Raw genomic sequence first — 19,863 nt, forward strand, 5'->3', positions numbered from 1 at the left:
GGGGTGTTGGGCTGGGCTGCTGCATCCACTGTGCCTGGGGGGTGTTCCAAAGCATCCCTGGCAGCTGGGCATGGGCGTGGTGGTTTGAGACAGCCAAGCTGCTCCTGGTCATCTGCCTGCTCCCCCAGGCCTGCTCTCTTGGTCCCTGATGGTGCTGGGACAGCTCATTCTTCTGCTAAACTGAGGAGGAAGTGGGGGCACTAGGTGGTGAGGTTTCCCGCCCTGTGTCTGGGTGGTCTCCAGAGTGAAGTAGTCCTCCCAGGCTCACCTTCGTGGTTAACTTTGTAGTGCAAGGTGACGGGGCCACTGCACCTCTGGATGGTCCAACGGGCCTCTTCCTTTGTGCATGTGTCCAAGGGGACACTCTGCCTCTCGCCTCGAATGCAGCCTTCCAGCTGGACAGCAAAAAACATGTATGGATTCTCCCCATTGGTCAGCTGCTCCATCCAGGAAACAGGAGGGCCCTGGAGCCCACAGGAACTGATGCCCAGCCGCCCTCCCCAAGTCCCTCCTCCTGATGTGGTTTTAAGGCCCAGGGTCCCTCCATTGGTAGGCACCCTGGCACCTGGCCCTCACCAGCAGCAGCTGGTGGCCCTGATGGAGTCCTGCCTTCTCAGCCAGCGAGCCCTGCTTGACTGCATGGACGAAGCTCCCGCGGGCGTTGCCTCCCAGGAGGGTGAGCTGGTTGACTAGGCCGTCGCCACTGAGAGTCACGTGTTGCACCGATGGCCCCGAGCCCCGCACCTGCCCCACAGAGGTGACCGAGGGCCGGAAGGGCCTGGATGGGGAAACAAAGTGGTGGTCAGGCAGCAGAGGGGGGCTGTGGCTCAGGTGCCCAGACACACTGAGAGCTGGGAAGGACTCCAGGGGTGCAGCTGCCCCAATTCATCAGACACTGGGGCTTCCTGGCTCCAAGTGAGTCACTGACACCTCACCTGACCCAGCCACGTTTGGGGGCAGCCTACACCCAGTGCTTCGGGAAATAGACCTGGAGCTGAGCTACCCTCCCAGCCCACAGTGGCCACAGAAGATGTCCCCCCAGAACCTGAGTTGGCTACTGCCCTGCCCCATCCTTGCCACACCAAGGGATGCTGTGCAACCACTGCCCACTGGACCTGTGTACCACAAGTCCTGCTTCCTGACCTCTGCCATACTGATGGCCCTCGCAAGCCCTGCCTCTGCAGTCTCAGTTTCTTCCCTGGGCAATCAGAGGCCCCTGCACATGAGGGGCAGTCAGGGGCACTCTGTGATTTCAGGACTGACTCTCAGAGGACACAGGCTGATGCAGATGGCCCTCTCTGTAGGGGAGCCGGGGTGGGGGCAGGCTGAACCCTCCTGTACCTTTCTAGAGAGAACTTCCGAAACATGAGGTTGACCTGCTCCAGGTCGTAGGCGTCCAGGCTCTCTGACTGGTGGGAGGAGGAGGAGGAGTGGATGGAGGGAGGGCCGAAGGAGTAGCGGTCGTGACTGTCATCTGCAGAGGAGTGTGGCCCATCAGGACCTAGGAGAAGCCAGGGGGCACCGAGGGTTGCCCGGAGACCCCCTTGGATGGCTTTGAGTCCTGCAGTGCCGGCCCCTTCCCATGGCCCTGGGGGCAGTTGGTGAAGCCCCTGCACCCCACCAGTAAGGATATCTGCCTGCCTGCAGGAGTTCTCTCTGATTAGAAACCTTCCCAGATTCTGGGTTTTAAGAAACCTCTTTTGGCTTTGCACAGGAGCTCCCCATTAGCTCTACCTGTGAACAGCGACGTCCTGAGGGCCTCACAACCACCCACCGATACAGAGACCATGGGCCTGGGGCCTTTTCCTGTCCCCACCTTGCCAGAGGAAGAGAGGGGAAATATCCCCTGCATATAGTGCTGGCCACTGGGTGGAGGGATGTGTGAATCCTGCCCAGGCCTGATAACAAAGGCTTTCTGCAAAGGGAATTTTTCCAGACACTGCAAAATACTTTGGATGGCTGCCCAGGATCCTCTTCCCAGTTTCCCCTTTCCAAAACTCTTTCAATTCTTCTCATTACCCAGCCTCGATTAGGTGCTAACCTCTCTTTAACACTTGATAGCTTCTGATGGTCCCCAATTAAGGAGGACCACTAATCTTTCATTTGATCTGCTGGCAGCCTGGTGGGCGAGGGGCGGAGGCAGGAGGGGAGGTTTGAACCGGAGAGGCTGGCAGGGCACACCTGCAGAATTCTGAGCCAGGCTCTGGGCTGACAGCTGCAAATAGGGGCCTGGGGACGCTGATACCCTCCCTAGGGGCAGAACCATCTCGTTTCCTGCTGTCCCTTGTCCTTTGAGTTCATCTGGAATTTGCATCCAGTGGCCCCACTAGTTCACAGCTGTGGCACCACAGTATCTACACAGGTCACAGACTTGGGGATGAAAGTCTGGGTCCCAGGCACCTAGTACGTGCCTGTGAGGCAGGCGTGTTGAGCTGAACCAGACTTCCTGGCTGGGGGAGGAGGGTGGTCAGCGCCATGCATGCACCCTCTGGCCCTGGAGGACACAGGTCCTCATTTTGGGCTTCTGCATGACCTGTTTGGGGCCAAGGGAATATTCACATCTCCAGTATTCCCCCGGTACCAGAGCTGCCATGGGGCCGTTATAGTACTGTTCCATAGCCTTGGTCCCTACATCTGTCTCCACCCCATCTACCAGAAGCCTGCTGCAGCCTCAATTCTGGCCTCCATGTTTACTACCTGTCTTGAACAGACTGGCCGGGGAACATGCTCACTGCTTATGGGAACATCTGGATCCAGTCTGCCCTCTCACTGCTCTTTTCTGCCCCTGGACCCTATTTCTTCTGAAAGGTAGCAGCAGCATTTCTGGAAGCAGCTGGAGAGATCGGACTACACTGGGCCAGGCTTACAGGCCGAACGCCTCACAGTCCTGGCCTCCAACACACCAGACCTGCTCTTTTCAAAGCTCACATCCTGTTCTGGTCTTGCTCAGCGGCTGCACAGCCTTGGGGTCCTGGGGCCTCATCTGACCTCGTACTCCAGCCCCAGTTGGAATGTACCCTGCACATGCCCCATGGGCCCACCACACATGTGTACGCTCTTTGCTCAGTGGCCCTGCTGTCACCTCTCTCAGATCTGACAGGTACCTACCATCCAGGTCTAAGGCGTCAAACCCGCAGCTGTCATTGTCTTCTTCAACTGCACTGCAGGACATAAGCGGGGGAGAGGGCGCTTGTAAGTGTGCAGGGAGAAGGGAGCCTCAGTCTGCAGCAGCAGTGTAAGGCAGAGTGACTGGTGGGGGACAGAATAGACCTCAAGGTGCTGGTGGCCTTGGTGCTTCGCAAAGCCTCCAAGCCGGCTGGAGTGGGAATGGGCCCTGGGAAGACTGTGGTGGGGCTTGACAGGGTCTCCAGGACAGGGACTCGAACCCGGACCCTGCCCCCCTTGGCCCTTCCTGAAACTGGCACCACCAGCTGACTTTGAAAACAGCAGCCTAACTGGACCAAGCCGCCTGCCAGATGTCCCCTCCTGTGGTCCTCCTTGCCAAGCATGGGGGTTTTAGGAGGCAAAGTGGGAGTCATCTGTGGGTCTCTCGCTCTGGTAGAGAAAGCATGGCTCTGGGCCACAGAGTCCAGGAACAGGACTTCTGGGCAGCACAGGGCCAAGGAATATAGGCTTTGTCATTTGGTAGCTGCTGGGTGACCCTGCTCTGCGCCTCAATGGCCTCATCTGTACAGTGGGCACTTGTGCCTCTCCTGCCTTCAAGGTCGCCACAAAGATGGCTGATTGGTGGCGGGAGGCAGGATGCCAAGGGCCCCGGCTGCTCACCTGCGGGGCGGTGCATCTTCTTTGCAGCGCCTGACGATGGAGTCGTTTCCCGGGGGTTCTGCAGTGATTGACATGATGCTGCTCCGGCTCCGGTGGGGCTGCTGTGAAGAAGCACATGCAGGCGAGATCCGGGACATGGATATTTATATGCCAGTGCCTCCGAGGGCATAAATATTATATACAGGGAACTAAATTTAACTCGGATTCATTCCCACCTCCAACTCAGCCAGTATGGGCACAGCAAGCTGGTCCTCTGCAGTGTGACCTTGGCCAGAGGAGGCTTGTGCTCAGCCTGGGGCCCCCATCGAGCATGCAGCACATCTGCTCACACATCTGCTCACAGGGAGGACGTGGCGGGTGGGCTGGTGACCTGCACTGGCTGAGCTGTGTGTTCCTGGCTACACCTGCTCTGGATGCAATGAAGTACGGGAGTGGGCAGCTGCTGGAGGATGCGTGGCCTGGGGGGCCAGACCTGCGGCTCCTGGTAAGGGCTGCCTTAGATGGGAGCCTTGGATTTGATCCCCAGAACTGGCATCAGACAGGACTCACTCATTATAGAACCTCTGCCTCCCTCGGGGCCTGATTTGAGAAGCAGAGCTGACAAGCTTCCTGGGGCTTCCCTCGGGGGTTAGAATTTCTAATCTTGTGCCTTCTGCTGCCTGTCTGGGGGTGATGACATCAGGTCTGGGGGTTTGGATGCTGCCTGGCTCTGCCCAGGTGGGCTGGAGCTAAGGACTGGGGGGCACTGGGTCAGGGGAGGGGGCCTGAGCCCTTTCGCTGCCACCAGATCATCTCCAGCTGCTGGAAGCCCCCTGCTCTGCCCAGGGCCCTCCCTGGCTGTGAAGGCTGAGAAGTTGCAGCAGAATTCTTGGCTGCCTGTACAATTCGCTACAGGCCCTCTGAGGCCCATCTCCTCCCCCTACCAAGTGTTAAATTGGGAAAGGAGGTGGCAAGAAGGTGTAAATACATCCTGAGGCCTCTGAAATATCTTTAAATAAACATCAGGAAGGCCTGGGCTGTGGCTCTGGGGTGGAGAGTGACACAGGGTAGGGAGGGATAGCTTGTGGGCCCAGGCCTGCAGGTTACAACTGGGGCCCGGGGACCAAGGCTCAGGGGGGTTGGGGGGAGCAGGTATCCCAGGGCCTGCAGCTTACCATCTTGGAGAAGGAGCTGGTGATGGGTAGAGAGTGGGCAGAGCTGGGGCTGGCGTCTGTGCTGTCATCTCCGTGGCCCTTGACTGTCGTCCATCCGGGGCAGAGGAGAGGCAGGTTGGAGATGCAAATGAGAGAGGAGAGGGGAAAAGGGAAACATGAAAACCAGAGCCACTGGTCAGTGACCCAAGCCTCCTGCCCACCCAGGGCAGGATGAGGCCCCTTCCCCTTGTGTGGGGGCCTTCCTCGCTCTGGTGTCTGAGGAGGAAGAGACCCCGAAACCATCTCTGGTTATTTCCCTACCTGCTACGGCTGCTAAGAGGCATTGTGCTTATTCTATGGCATTGCCCTGTCCTGGCCAGGGCTGGGCCCAGGGCAGCCCCAGTCAAGGCTGAATGTCACTGTTCTCTGAGGACTTTTGGTGATCTAAATGCAGGATCCCCACCTGGCACTTTTAGCAGAATGATGCCCACCAGGAGCATGAAGTCCAGCAGAGGGGGACCAATTTGTCACCTCCTAAGTGAGCCTCCCTCCATGTCTCCCACTGCTGTACCCCACCAGGCACTTCCTGGGCCATATGCCCACGCCCATTGTACTTTCTGCCCTCCAGGCCCAGGGAGACCTCCCTAAAGCCCAGGTCTGGGATCCTCGCTCTCTTCATACCCAAACTCATCTGGGGGCCTTGTTGGAGCTCAGTCCCAGGGCTCCATGCTCTAGAATGGCAGGGCAACTTTCCACACCCCAAGTTTTGGGCACACTCCCCGGGGCTGTCCACTGATGCCTACTGTCTCTGTCCAGGCCATCCCAGCCTTTCTCTGCCTCTCCTTCAGGTGACCTTTGGCACAGTGCCCTCCTTACTGCAGCTTGGGGATGTCTTCTAGAACCTTCCAGCACCTGGGTAGTAGGTGCTTTATTCCCTTTGCAAATCCCCACTGGCTGATCATCACTCTGACTTGTGCCAAGGATGAAGGCAAGGCAGCATGTTGTAGAGAGCAGGGGCTGTGATGGGCCAGCAGCCTTAGACTCCAGGCAAAGTGTCACAGACCTGGGCTCTTGGCCCAGGAACAGGCTTGGTGGGAAGGGAGGGACCACAGAGAGGTGCTTCAGCGATTTAGGGCCTGTCAGATGACAATGGTCACTGGCACCTGATGGACCCCCTGCTGCTACCCGAGAGCCCCAGGCCTAGCCCAGATGACCCCACAGGGCTGATGGCTGCACTGGGAGGAACAGATGGACTGAGAGGCAGAGTGACAGATGAGGGATCCGGGCATCTCACTGACCTTGAAAATCAGATGCTCGCTTGAGGCTGATGGGGGATTTGGCTCTCTGTAGCTGAAAGCGAGGAAGGGGGAGAAACAAGACAGAGGACACAAATCAAACAAGGCCCAGACACATGTCACTGGAGCCAAGAAAAAAAACCAAACACAGTGGGACAAGACTGTCCTGCTTCTTGTCCCCTGACTACCTGGGTCATGCTAAAGGTCTTCCTGCAGGTAGGATAGGATGGGAAGTCTTCCTGGACTGGGGTTAGGCGGCGGGTGTTAAGGCAACCTCCTCCTGGGGAGACCCAGCCACCAGAGCAAAGAAGACTAGGGACACTGCAAAGCAGGGCTGAGTCAAACTGCTGCAGGACACGGGTCTTCAGGAAAGGAGTGTCACCGCCCTGAGCTCTCCGTGTACTGAACCCTGTGAGGTCCTAACGTGGGCCGGGTGGGAGAGGCAGAGAATCAGGTCTGCGGAGCTGCCCCATTCATTCATTTGCTAATTCATTCAGCTCATCCTTTCATGCACTCACTCATCACTCACTGAGGGTCAGCCATATGTCGGGGACTGCACTGGACACTGAGCAAGGGGATGGGATCACTACTGTGGCAACAACTTCCAAATGGGGCCTGGCATGTGGCAAGCACTCTAAACTTACTTGGGGGAACAAACAGATAAATTTGGAAATAATGCTCATTCTACCCTTTCCCTTGTACTGGCATGCTGAGCTAATCCCCCGGCCTTTTCATTGTTTGTCTGGAGACAGGGTCTTGCTAAACTGTGCAGGTTGGGCTTTCAAACTAGCAATTGTGATCCTCTTGCCTCAGTCTCCCCAAAGCACTCGGATGATAGGTGTGTGCCCATACCTCGTTTGTCTTTTAAAAACTACTGTCCTTGGAGGAGAAAGGGAGTCACTAAGAACAGATAAACAGATTCAAGCCACAAGATGGCATGGTTTTGGTTTCTCAGGCTAAAACCTTAGACTTGGAAAGCTATCTTACACCTGGGAAGCATCTGGCATAACCCAGGAGGTCTCTCACGCTCAGGGTTGCCAGGGAGACCCTGCCACCAGGCCCTAAACCCACACCTGGATGCCTTTCAGGTTCATCCTGCGCCTGGGTGGGTGGTAGGGTGGGAAGTACTTGCTGTCTTCTGGTGACTCCTCAGAGGTGGACGAGTCATCAGCTTCCTGGCCATTGGTCCTGGGGCTGGCATCCCCAAAGCTCTGCGAGATGATGGTGGCTGGCAGGTTCCTGGGCAGACTCTGGGGACAAAGAGACAACAGTGCTGCAGACAAGAATGATGAGTAGCTGACAGTCAACCAGAGAGTTGGCTGATGGCACATCACTCCCTTGGACACCTGAGCGTGACACTCAGCTTTCTTCTGTTCCTCCTGCAGATGCCAGGACGTACCACGGTAGCTCAGTGATCGCTCTTCCCCTTACTCTCCTGTCCCGGCCTTTCTCCCACCACCATCTGGGCTGGGACCTCACCTTCCTGTATAGTAATAAAGCAGCTGGCTCTTGGGCATCTTGGCCCCTTCCATGTGGCACGCCTTGATTAAGGTCCCAATATCCACCTCATGCCTGAGCAGCAAGTATAGAAAATATTGTGGAAGCTGGGTGGTGGCACATGCCTGTAACCCCAGCAACTCTGGGAGGCCGAGGTAGGAGAAATGCACGGTTGAGCCCAGCCCAAGCAATTTAGTAAGAGTCTGTCTCAAGTATGAAATACAAAAGGGCTGGAAATACAGCTCAGAGTGAAGACCCAGGGTTTGATACTTGGTGTGGCAAAAAAAAAAAAAAAAAAAAAAAAAAAAAAAAAAAAAGAAGCACAATAATAATAAAAAATAGTGCCAGGTATATCCTGAGTGTTTTCTAGTCATTTCCTCATATAACTCTAAGTACGTATTGCTAATAGTCACTTTGTACACAACAGGACACTGAGTCACAGGGCACAAGCAACCTCAGCGTGAGTCCCGAAGTGTTCTCTTGTACTCCTCTGCACTAAACCCTTCAAGGTTCCAGAAGAGCTGCAAAGAGCTCAGCACACATGGTGCACCCTGACCCTTCCTGCTCCCTCCTCCTCCCCTTGGGGCCTCTGCTCAAGCTGCTGGGGAAATGGGGGGGGCTGGTCCCATCTCTCCTTGCCCCATCAGGTGCTACTGGACTGCAGGCATGTATTTTGCAGATACTCACCGGCATTGTCCCCCATGCCTGGCACTGGGTTGGGCATCGGGAAAAGGAAGACCAGTGAAGACTAATACACAATTAAAAACGGCACTGATCACTTGAGGGTGAGGGTGGGAGCATGTCACTGTGACTCTAGTTTCCACTGTGGGGCTCTAGCAAGGTCAGGTGAGCTGACCTGGCCCAGTGAAGTCAGGGCAGGAGGACCCTAGTGGGGGCCTACGGCCTCCAGGGAGTGCTTCCTGGAACTGGGGCGTACAGGCCTCCCTTGCATGTGGAGTGTAAAGCACTGCGTTGAAAAGTCACTTTCCGGTATTTGTCTTCTCTGAAGGATTCTACAGTCTCTGCGGGGAAGGTGGCTCTGATCAGGCTCAGTGACTCAGCAGCCTGCGTCTGGGTCCCTCCTCTGTAAGTGAGGATGGAAAGCACACCTTCCCTGTTAAATGGGGCCAGTACACCTCCTGCCAGGAGGGCACCCAGGAGATCCCTGGGGATAGTGATTATGATGCCATCTGGATCAAGGGCAGCATTGATTCATTTCTGGGTGCTGGGTCACAGGCAAAGGCACTCTACACTGCATGACACCCTGTAAGTGTCACACTCATGGGCACCAGCAACCTTAACCCAACGGTATCATAAACCTGATGAATGTTTCCATTGGTCTGTGGCCTAAAGGAGAGCTGATGGCCAGCTGTGGCCACCTGGGAGGGGCCAAAGGTCCTGATTGGGATGCCACCTCACCACCAGCAAGGATTTCACCTGCATCTTTTAACTCCAATAGGAGTGGCTTCTACTCAAACTACACAGATACACAGAGAGTCAGAGGGCACGGATGGTTCTGAGCACAGGAAGGAAACGTGTTTTGGGTTCAAATGCAAAAAGAGCACTTGCGCAGGAAGTAGAGGCCCCGGCAGGCGTCACTGGTGGCCAGAGGGCCCCTGGCTGCAGCCCACCTGGTCAAGGGTGCCGCTGTCCTTGGAGAGGCGCCGTAGCTTGCTCTCCAGATTGACGATGCAGGCCTCCCGCCGCACCATCTCAATCCTCATCTCATCGTTCTTCTCCTCCAGCTCACGGATCTGCTTCCGGTACTTGTCCTTCTCAATCAGGCACTGTGAGTACTGGGTCTGAGCTTCGTCTCGGGAGTGGAAGGCCTCCAGGGGACCGGATAAAGGTTTGTTAGGGTTGGGTTTAGTATGAATCCCAAAAGGCTCACTATGGAGAAACCTTCATTCCCAGCTGATCGGGTTTCAGCAAGTAATTGGATCACAAGGGCTCTAATGTCATCAGTGGCTTAATCCACAGAGAGGCTCATAATTTGATGGTATTATTGGGAGTGCTGGAAACCGGAGGTGGGGCTATCGGAAGGTGGTGGATTACACAGGCATGGCCTTGGGGACCCTATCTGGCTCTGGCCTCTGTTTCTCTGGTACTTCCCCTTCTCTCTACTTCCTGGTTGCCAGGAGCCCTTCTACCATGATATTTCTGCCTAGCCAATGGTGTAAAGCAATGGAGTGGCCCTGTGACCATGGACTAAAACCTTGGAAACTATGATCCAAAGTATGCCTTTCCTCCTGTACACTGACTTTCTTAGGTATTTGGTTACAGCAATGAAAATCTAACACAGGTCACTTTGATGCCTCAACTTCACCATACCAAAATGGGCTCAGGGACCCAAACCTCTCCAAGCCAAGTGCCAACCACAGTATGGGGCTGCTGCTCACTTTCTGACCCTGACTTCTGGGTGTTTCACCCATCCCCTTCTTCTGTAGTGCCACTCCTGGACTGGGCATCTTGCCTTTGTTCCCTGCCTGGCATAGTGTGAAAAGCATCCATGTGCATCACTTGGGGTCTGTACCCTGCCCTAGAGGGAGTGGTATTGTGGTTATTCCATTTTATAAATAGACACTGAGTTCTCAAGGAGCAGCCTGCTTAGATCTGAAAGCCTCATAGGTGGAATTTATTTTTGGACTAGAATCAGGAAAGATGGATTCCTGAGCATCCCTGTGTAGACAGTGCTGTTACATTGGTCAAAACTTGCCAATGGAGTCTGGTGGCTTGGGGTGGGCACCCCTGCAGCCTCACATCCCTGCATTCCAGGTGGACGTACCTGGTCCCGCTCCCGCTCCACCTCTTCCAGCTGCAGCATGACAGTGGTCATGCGGTGCTTGTACATTTCACAGTCCTTCCCCAAGGTTGAGCACTTGAGCTCCAGGTCCTCTTTCTCCTCCAAATACTGTAAGTGACATGGAGAGATCAATATGTGTACCAAGCAATCAATAGGTCGGGAGCTGTTTCCTGGTGGTGTACCCTGTAGGCTGGAGCTGACTAGTTCTTCCTGAGCTGGTGTGGTCAGAACATGGTCTGTCCTGCCAAGAGCCAGCTACCTGACTGGCAGAAGGGACCTTGGTATGAAGTGGTCAATCACACAAGAATGGATGGGCCTACTGTGTGCCCAGTAATGTAGGGGGAGGACAATGTGACACTGTCATCCTGTGGCTTCTTTGGTCGGGAAGAGAAAGACTAAGTTAAGCCATATTAGCTAAGCTAATACAACTCCTGAGAGCTATAAGGGTGTTGGGTGCTGGGAAGCAGGGGAACTGATACCAGGGTCAGAGGTTGTCCTTAGAAAGAGGTATGAGGTCAGCAGGCTCAGTGCACTCTACTGGGAAAGGGAACAGGCTAAGTGTTCTGGCTGGCTATTTGCCCTCCCCAGGGCTCCCACCTTGTCCCGCAGCTCCTCAGCCTGGCGGACCTCCTCCTGCAGGTTGTAGATCTTATTGACCAGCTCCTGCCGGTCCTCTAGCGCCTCCTTGCGGTCATGCTCCAGGATGTCCAAAATGGCTTTGTTCGAGTCTGGCAGGCTGCGCTTGCCGGCCTGGGCGGGCAGGGAGGAGGGTGTGATGGTGCTGGGACTGGGGAAGTGGGGAGCAAAGTGGACAGGGAAGGCAGGGACAAAAGAGCCAGCCACAGTCGTGGAGAGAGCAGAAGGTTTTGTGCTGGGAAAGCACAGGCAAGAAGAAATTTCTCTTGGGGTCTGTAAGCAGCTTATCATTTAAGAAGTTTATCACCTGGAAAGAAGCATAAAACCCACTTCTGCTCAGGAATACCCTGAGCCCACTGTTCTGTCCCAGCTCTTATTGGAGTCTAGAGAGGCACAGGCTGCTCCTCTAAACCTTTCAGAGACAATAACAAAGGTGGGGCTGCCATGCTTTCCTGATGTCACCCCAAAATATCAACTAATCTGCTCTGATTAAATTGGGATTCAGCCCCTGCTCTGAAATTGAGCCTGCTGGAGAAATACGGGAGGATGCACTGACTTTCCTTTCTCTGCACTATATTCTGGGATGTTCTGCCTCAGTGACATCCCGCTCCGTAGCTACACAATTCTGGGATGACAAGTCTGGGAGGAATCTGAAAGGGCCCCGGTGTCTAGCTGAGTTTCTTGGAGAAGGAGGTTTCCTGGGTGTATTTTGCTCTCCTCAGGGCTGCGGCACTGATTTCCGTGTGAATGGTGATATTCATAGTGCATGTCAATGAAAGAAGCAATTTAGCAAGTGTGACCTCCTGTGATGTCTCATAAGGATGTTATGATTCAGATCTAGATGATTCCCCAAAGCCTCATTTGCTCTGAGGTGGGACTTCTGGAAGATGGCTAGGTTGTGGAACCTTGCACTGATCTATGGTTAGGAGGTAGGGTCTGGCTGGAAGAGGGGGGTCACTGTGGAGTTACCCCTTTCCAGCTCCTCCCTGCACTCTCTGCTATGAAGTGAGCAGCTTTCCTCCCCCCAGGGCCCTTCCACCACGCCATTCTACCTTGATCCAGCTGACTATGGACTGAAACCTGTACAAACTGTGAGCCAAAATAAACCTTTCCTGTTTCATGTTGTAGCTGTCAGGTACTATGTCTCAGTGACAAGAAAGTGATTAAGACAGAGATTTGCATGAGTGGTCACCCCCACTTCACAGAGGAGAAAAGTATGGTGCCCAAGGATGCCCTGCATTGTCCATGGCCCTGCAGTTAGTAAGCTGAGACTCCGGCCTCACACCCAGGTCTGCCCTGCTCCCCTGTCACCTACAGGACGGACAGCAGCTCCTCACCTGGATGATGGATTGCAGCTCCTGGATCTTGGTCTTCAGCATTTCATTCTCTCGCTCTAGTTCCAGGACTTGCTCCTTCTTGGGCCGACTCTCAATATCATTCTTCAGCTTCAGAGACTGATTTCTCTCCAACTTACATTCCTCCTCCATCTTATTCAAGCGGTGCTTTAGCTGATCAATCTGAAACACCCAAAGGAGCCAAGAGGAGACTGTGCTGGTGAGAGACACTGGGAGGGGGCAATGGTTCCTCGGATTTGGCTGGGTTTGCAGCAACAGCTCACAGGCCAGGGTGCAGAGGAACTTTCTCCAGGAAAACACACTATCTCCTTGTTGATGGAGAATTTCCAGTTGGTTCATTCATAATACTTTTAAATGGCTATGTGTCTCTTAGAAAGTTCTCTCAGGGAACTGTTGTAGGGTTGAACAGGTTATAGATCAGGATGAAAGACACATAAGCTGGTGTCTCCCTGAGGAATGTTACTTATTTCAACGGCCTTTCATTTCAAATGAATCCTCAGAACTCAGGGATTCCCCTGAAGAATCCTAGGGTTATGGAAGGGAGTGGAGATGGTAACTACCCTGACTTCGTCTCCAAGAGCGTCTTTGCTTGTATGTTTTGTCCTCCTGGACTTTACACAAGCCTTTATTGGAAAAATGGCACTGGTGTTAAAAAACAAAACAGCATGAAACCCAATGAACTTACAGGTTTCTTTCCTAAAACCTTGTCCCAATTCCATACCAGGAGGGGTGGTTTCTTAGAGGAGGCAGCTACTGTATCTCAAAATGGTAAAACTGCAAATTTACTAAGTGTCACCCTCGACAGTTTAGCCTCGGGAACTGGGGCCAGCAGACACCTTGACCTTTGTCAGTAAACCTGTGAGCTTCCCCGGACTGGCCCTAGGAAGAAGCATCCTGAACAAGACAGTGCTAAAGGACTGTGGGGAAGAGAGGCACCAAAGGAGTGGATGACCTCTTTCTTTTTTTCTTTCTTTCTTTCTTTTTTTTGTCTTTTTGAGACAGGGTCTCACTATGGAGTTCAGGCTGGCCTTGAACCCACTTCGTAGCCCAGGGTGACCTCAATTGTACCTCAGCTTCCCAAGTGCTGGGATTACAGGGGTGCACCACCATACCCAGCTGTCACTTTTCAGCTCTAGGATTGTGGGGAGACAGCCTCAAGAAGTCTGGCAGGTAGAAGGTGGCGGTTTCAACAAAGAAAAGCCTGGTACTGCACTTCTGTGGCTCAGGAAAAAAGCATAGAGAGGGAAAGCAGCCTGGGGCAGACAGACAACCCGGAGACTCAGCTGGCTGGGTGTCCTTTCAATTCTGCACACATTTTCTCATTATTAACACATCTCCAGGGAAACTAACACAGGAGAAAGTTCTAGGAGAGAAATTTCTAAGTCTCTGCCAAAGGTTAGTTTCTCTTTTCGGTCATGCTAAACAAATAAATGCCCCCCAAAACCACAAAACCACACACAAACACAGACAAACAAACAAAAAAAGAAAACCCATCTTAGAAAACCAACCCAAGTCCTGGGCTGGGTCCCTATTCCCAGTTCCACAAGGGTCATCAGAGACATATGGTGCAGAATCTTGGCAATCCTAGGGCCAGGTACTCTCTTCCTTTTTGCCACTTATAAGCAAAGAGATCTGAAGCCAATAGCTAAGTAAATGGTAAAGCTGGAAGTCAGAATTTGAACTCAAACCTTCAGGACTTCACAGCGCATTCTCTTAGCTGAAAGCCTCCACAGCCCGCTATGCCTGTGACTCAATTCACCAGCACTCTGTGGATTGTTTACTGATCTGTCTGCTTCACTAAATTGTAAGTGACCCAAACAGAGCTCAGGTTATTTATCCCTGTGTCCCTCACAGTGCTTAGCACAGTGCCTTACACATGGCAGGTGCTTAATAAATATTCTGAGAGTCTATTTTCTACCCAGCAGCCAGAGTGATCCTTCGAAGACATAAATCAGTTGTCACTCCCCAGCTCTCAATCCTTCAGAGGCTTCCATCACAACTAGAATAAATTCCAAAGTTCCCACCGTGGCCCCACGATCTGGACCCCGGCCATCTCTCCCACTTCCTTTTGTACCATTTGTTCATTTGGCTCCAGCCCCAGTGCCTCTTCTGCCATTACTCAAGGAAAAAGAAAAGCCAGATCCCCGCCCCCTCTCAGGCCTTTGCATTTACTTTTCTTTCTTTCTTTCTTTTTTTTTTTTTTTTGCATTTGCTTTGCTTTCATTGCAGGCCTGGCTCCCTCTCCTCAGATCCTTGCTCACGTGTTGTTACAGACGGTACAAGATGGCACCCTCATTCTCTGACCTTACTGCAGCTTCTCTTAATAACACTCAAACTACCAGGTATCTATCTATATGTTTGTTTTTGACTATGATGTGAACTCCATGATGGCAGGGTCTTAGTCTGGAGATACATATCCCCGGAAATGAGCTGGGTACATGGTGGAATTCAATAAATGGAAGGGAAGAAAGAATGTGGCAAATCCCTTTCCCCACCTTCATTTAGATGGTAAACTCATTAATCAGGTCAATCTCTTGGCTGGTGGTTTGTTGGCTGATAAATGTACTGACTGTCCCACTGTACCAGGAACTGTGCTGATCTTTGTGGAAACAAAGTGTCTGAAACCAAGGGATTTACCCGCCACAGGACAGAACAAGAAACTTCATTTTGGCAAAATCCACCACCTCCTGTCACAGCACAGGGTTCTGCCTATCCTAAGCCTCCCTCACTTTGAGTGGCACAGGTTTCGTGCAAGCATGAGCGTACGTCTGCACATGCGCAGAAGTGATGGGCGGGCTGTACGTTATTGCATCTTTGTGCGCATGTGTGCACAAGCGCAGAGAGGATCTAGGCTGCTGAGCCAGAGGTGAGTGTCGGTGTTGGTGTGCCTGTGCACGCGATGTGTTTAGACCTCCCTCCCACTTGGCTTCTCTGTTCCCCCTCTGTCTGGGTGTGGATCTCTGGTGTTACCTGTGTGAGGATGTCAGCATGTGTCCCTGTGGATAGTCCTGAGCCCCAGGGACAGTCACTTTCCCTCCCTTAGCTTGGCGAGTAGCTCTGGCATCCCTACCTCGAGTTGGAGGTCCCGGCTTCTCATCACGGCCATGTTTTTCTCTTCACTGAGCTGGGCGTAGCGCATGGCCAGGTTGTAGTTGTCGTCCTTGACCTTGACCAGCTCATCATTGTAGCTGTCCCGCTCCTCCTTCATCTTGTAGTACCGATCCTGGAAGGTCAGTAGCTCGACCCGTGTCAGCATCAGCTGCTTTTTCTCATCCTCCAGCTGCCGGGATTTGGCCAGGAGCTCGCAGCGCTGCAGGTCCTTGGCCTTCATCTGCTGCTGCAGCTTGATGACTTCATTCATCAGGAAGTGCGTGAGGCCCTCGTGGCCCTCCTCCACTGCGTAGAGGGGCACCCACTTAGGCCCAGGATGAGGCAGGGGCCCCTGACTCACCCAGTGGCTTACCAACACAGTACTGACCTTTTATACCCATAAGCCCACACCCCTCCTGCGAGAGTCCAGATGTTCCTGCTGGCAAAGCCACTTACCCACAATGGTGGAGAATCTCCGGGTAGGCTCTTTCCCAGTCACCAGTTTGTACAGTTCTGGGTAGTAAAATTCCAGGCTCTCCAAGAACACCACATAGCCTCTTTGCCCTTTGGTGTGTAGAATGTCTAATAATCGGCCTAAAGGACAGACCACATCACACAGGAGAAATTTATGTATCTGCTTGGGTGCAAATTTCCACCTCTAGTCTTATTTTATTCCTGAATAAATTTAAAGGAGATAGTCTCATTACATTCTACCACTTCTGAGTTGTATGATAGAGTCTGGGTAGTGTAACCAAAGTTCCAAGCCCTCAGTACGGAATTAAGGAATGTGCAGCTCCTTTCTGTAATAAGTTGATAGAATTAGGATTAAACAGAATTGCAGGCACGGTGAACCGGCAGTTTTGAAGAGCTTGCTCTTGACCAGGGCTTAAGTTATTTACACAAGCACCTGCTCTTCTGTGATTGAAGGAGGTTAGAAGTATATGGAATAATGCATGGCTCCCTGGGGTTCCCAGCAAGAGGACAAATATATGAGTGGGAAGCTTTTAAGAAAAGCCAGAGGAGGTATAGCTCCGTGTTCTTTGGAATTATTCCACAGCCTGGAAACATCTTAACCTACACGTGTCGTCTTCTCAGCTGTTTAGAGTTTTCACCCTACTTACAAAGGTTTGGATGTTGTTTGTCCCCAAAAGCTCATGTGTTGGGAGCTTGGTTCTCAATATTGAGATACTAGGTACTGTAATCTTTTAGAAATGGGGCTTAGTGGGAAGTCTGTAGCTCATTTGGGGTTGTGCCCTTGAAGAGGATGGTGAGATTCCAATCTCTCTCTGGGTTTCTGTTGGGGATGTGATCTCTTCCTCATACACACGCTTCTGCCATGATGTGATACAGCCTAGAGGGCCCTCATCAAATGCAGTTGATCCTAGCACCATACCCTTGAATATTTGTAACTGTGAACTAAATCAACCTCTTTTCTTTATAAAGTTAACTTGCATCAGGTGTTTTGTGATAGTAATAGGACACAGACTAAGACACTACTTATTGTACTTATGGTTTATAGTTTATGGCCTTTCCTTAATCATTTTTATTTCAGACTGTTTTTCTCTTGAGGTCTTAGACTTCATCTTTTTCCCAGGATAAATATGCTATAAATAAATATCATTTTGTGTCAATCCTGTGTGTGGTGAAGCTGCCTGGAGCCCTATGTTAGAAAGATTCCAAAGTTGCATCCAAATGGGAAAGCATGCTGTGATTAATTAAAGACGTGAGTCATGGACACAAAAGAGTCATAGCACATGGGCCACTTATCATTAGTTATACTGTGGGACACTGATTTCCAAACCTTTCCAACTATAGTCTACAGAGAGAAAGAAATTTTATACCATGACCTAGTGCCCATATACACAGATAAGTATACAAACATGTGTGCACATCTATACATATATCAAACTGAAGTGAGTTTCATAAATATGCACATTATTTTTACTGAGTATGATGGGATTCCGTGGGCTCCAAGGAACTCCAGAAAAACCTGTGGACCCTTTCTTAGAATAATATTTTTAAAAAACTGATTAAACACATCTGGTACAAAGAAAGCCCATGATAATACAATTATCAAATATTAAGTAAATCTGTGATTCAGTAATAGACATGGTACTTTTGAATGCTAAGTAAGAAGATCACTTGGCAGATCTGATAACTACTGTAATATTGAGGAGATGAGTGCAAATGGTATTTTAAGACACCTGCAAAGCTGTAATATGAGATATAAAGATATCGGTAATTTTTATTGTTGACATAGTCACAGGTATTAATAATCACCACTGGGATTTGTTGCCTTCCACCCTTCATGTTTTAAGGCAATGCTAAGGTTCAGTTTATGTTTGTAAAATCAAGATGCAATGTTCCCCCTCTCCGAGTTCACGGGTCCTTGAATTCTACATCTTAGTGGTGGCACAGGAGTGGGTGGAGGTCTGTGGACTCGAGTTGCAAAATCCCTGACCTAGAGAAGCCCCATTTCGGTACAGCTAAGTGGAGGGCATGTCCTGGGGTGGCCACGTGTGGTGGCCCTCCTGTCCCTCAGAGGCCCCGCGGTTACCTGCCCGGTTGATCTTGGACGGCAGCATGGGGGCGTTCAGCACTTCATCTTCGTCCTGCTCATCTATGACCTTGCACTGGCGCAGGTAGGGGGTGAGCTTGGCCGGGTTGATGTAGCGGCTCAGCATGTGCCGATTGCACTCCACGTTCTCCCACAGAGCGTCCTCCTCGTCCTTCAGCGTCTCCATGTACTCGTCCATCTCGGGCCCGCCTCCTGCAGACAGGAGCCGCGAGGTGAGTGCAGGAGCCTCCCCGAACGCTCTGGAGCTGCTCTAGTGCGAGCTCGGGAATATATTGTTAAGTTGAAGAAAAAAGTATAGTGCAAGAAAATATATCTGACATTTTACCTTTTATCTGAGAAAGGGGCAATGAATATAATATAAATATATTTTCCTTATTTACTAAACATAAACAATGGAAGAATAGATCATAAAAATTTTAAATGGTTGTTTATTGGGCAGAGGGGGAAAACTCGGCTCCTGGAGTACACTCTTTCCACCCAAGGTTTTATCTTCCTAAATGTATCTTTCCCAAAACAACAATATATTAGTTTTTGTTTTAAAACTTCACATAAATGGTATAATGCTGTGTGCTTTCTTTTTCATTGGGCTACCTGCCCCCCGCCACTGTGTTTCTTTGAGATTTATCCAGGTGGATTTGTTTCATTCATTTTTTAAAAACAACATTATTGAGATATAACTCATATACCACACAACTGCCAATTTAAAGTACCCAATTCAGTGCTTTTAAATACACTCCTGGGATTGTGCAATAATCACCACAGTCTAATAGTTTAGCATATTTTTGTCTTCCTTAAAAGACACTCATGGCTGGGTACAGTGGTGCAGGCCTAGAATCCTGGCACTCTGGGAGGCTGAGGCAGGAGGATCCCAAGTTTGAGGCTAACTTGGGCAACATAGCGAGTCAGTGAGAACCTGTCTCAAAATAAAAATGCGAAAAAGGATTGGAGATGTAGCTCAGTGCCAAGGGCTTGTGTTCAATCCTGAGTATTGCCAACAAAGCAACCAACCACCACCCAAAACTGAACCAAAACAAACACAATGACCGTAATAAAAGACCTAAAACTCAGCCATTACAATCCTTCTTGATTTCCTTTCTGCCTGCTTCCATTACTAATCTACTTTCCTGTCTCTGTGGATTTGCCTTCCCTGACATTTAATATACACACAATCATCAAATGTGTTCTTTTAATGACCAGCTTCCTTTGGCATAGTGTTTCAGAGGGACGTATGTCTGAAGAATGTGCCAATGTTTCATTTCTTTTTAAAAAGTTTTACTGAGATACAATTTACATGCCCTATGATTCACTTTTCAAATGCATATAACTCAGTGGTGCAAAGAATTGGGTAACTAATACCACATCAATTTTAAAACATTCCCGTCATTTCAGAAAGAGACTTCACCCGCCACTCTCCATTCCCCCCAGACAAGGCCCTCCGGCCCTTCGGCAAGCACTAATCCTCTTTCTGTCTCTGGCGTTTTTGTCTTTTCTGGATATTCCATATGAAGTCGTATATTTATAGTATTTGTGACTGGCTTCTTTCGCCCAGCTTTCAAGCTTTTTCTGTGCTATAGTATGTATCTCTTTAATTTACAAATAGCCAGGTGATTTTCCATGGTGTGACTATAACACATTTTGTTATGACTTCCTTTGATGGCATTTGAGGGTTTTTTGGCTTTTATTCTGTCAT

The 19,863-nt window shown here is 51.1% G+C and overlaps 1 protein-coding gene across 6 annotated transcripts in view; it reads right to left on the minus strand.

Moving 5' to 3' along the window:
- Positions 1 to 19,863, minus strand: part of Card11 (caspase recruitment domain family member 11) — a 109,125-nt gene that overhangs the window by 11,439 nt on the left and 77,823 nt on the right. For 3 of the 6 annotated variants that reach the window (XM_013152786.3, XM_063234095.1, XM_063234097.1), the window contains 15 exons: positions 18,153 to 18,365; positions 16,052 to 16,189; positions 15,576 to 15,901; positions 12,488 to 12,667; positions 11,112 to 11,264; positions 10,497 to 10,622; positions 9,343 to 9,540; positions 7,288 to 7,464; positions 6,218 to 6,269; positions 4,941 to 5,023; positions 3,787 to 3,887; positions 3,109 to 3,161; positions 1,342 to 1,543; positions 577 to 778; positions 269 to 395 (listed from right to left, as the gene is read on the minus strand). In XM_013152786.3, coding sequence (XP_013008240.1) covers positions 269 to 395; positions 577 to 778; positions 1,342 to 1,543; positions 3,109 to 3,161; positions 3,787 to 3,887; positions 4,941 to 5,023; positions 6,218 to 6,269; positions 7,288 to 7,464; positions 9,343 to 9,540; positions 10,497 to 10,622; positions 11,112 to 11,264; positions 12,488 to 12,667; positions 15,576 to 15,901; positions 16,052 to 16,189; positions 18,153 to 18,365 — 2,331 coding nt within the window. The remainder of the gene's footprint in view (positions 1 to 268; positions 396 to 576; positions 779 to 1,341; positions 1,544 to 3,108; positions 3,162 to 3,786; positions 3,888 to 4,940; positions 5,024 to 6,217; positions 6,270 to 7,287; positions 7,465 to 9,342; positions 9,541 to 10,496; positions 10,623 to 11,111; positions 11,265 to 12,487; positions 12,668 to 15,575; positions 15,902 to 16,051; positions 16,190 to 18,152; positions 18,366 to 19,863) is intronic. The other 3 variants (XM_063234096.1, XM_003469907.5, XM_013152787.3) reach the window with 3 other exon arrangements.

The sequence above is a fragment of the Cavia porcellus genome, unplaced genomic scaffold (genome assembly GCF_034190915.1).
Source record: "Cavia porcellus strain 051 isolate PalLab524CR breed Dunkin Hartley unplaced genomic scaffold, mCavPor4.1 scaffold_23, whole genome shotgun sequence".
Lineage (NCBI taxonomy): Eukaryota > Metazoa > Chordata > Mammalia > Rodentia > Caviidae > Cavia > Cavia porcellus.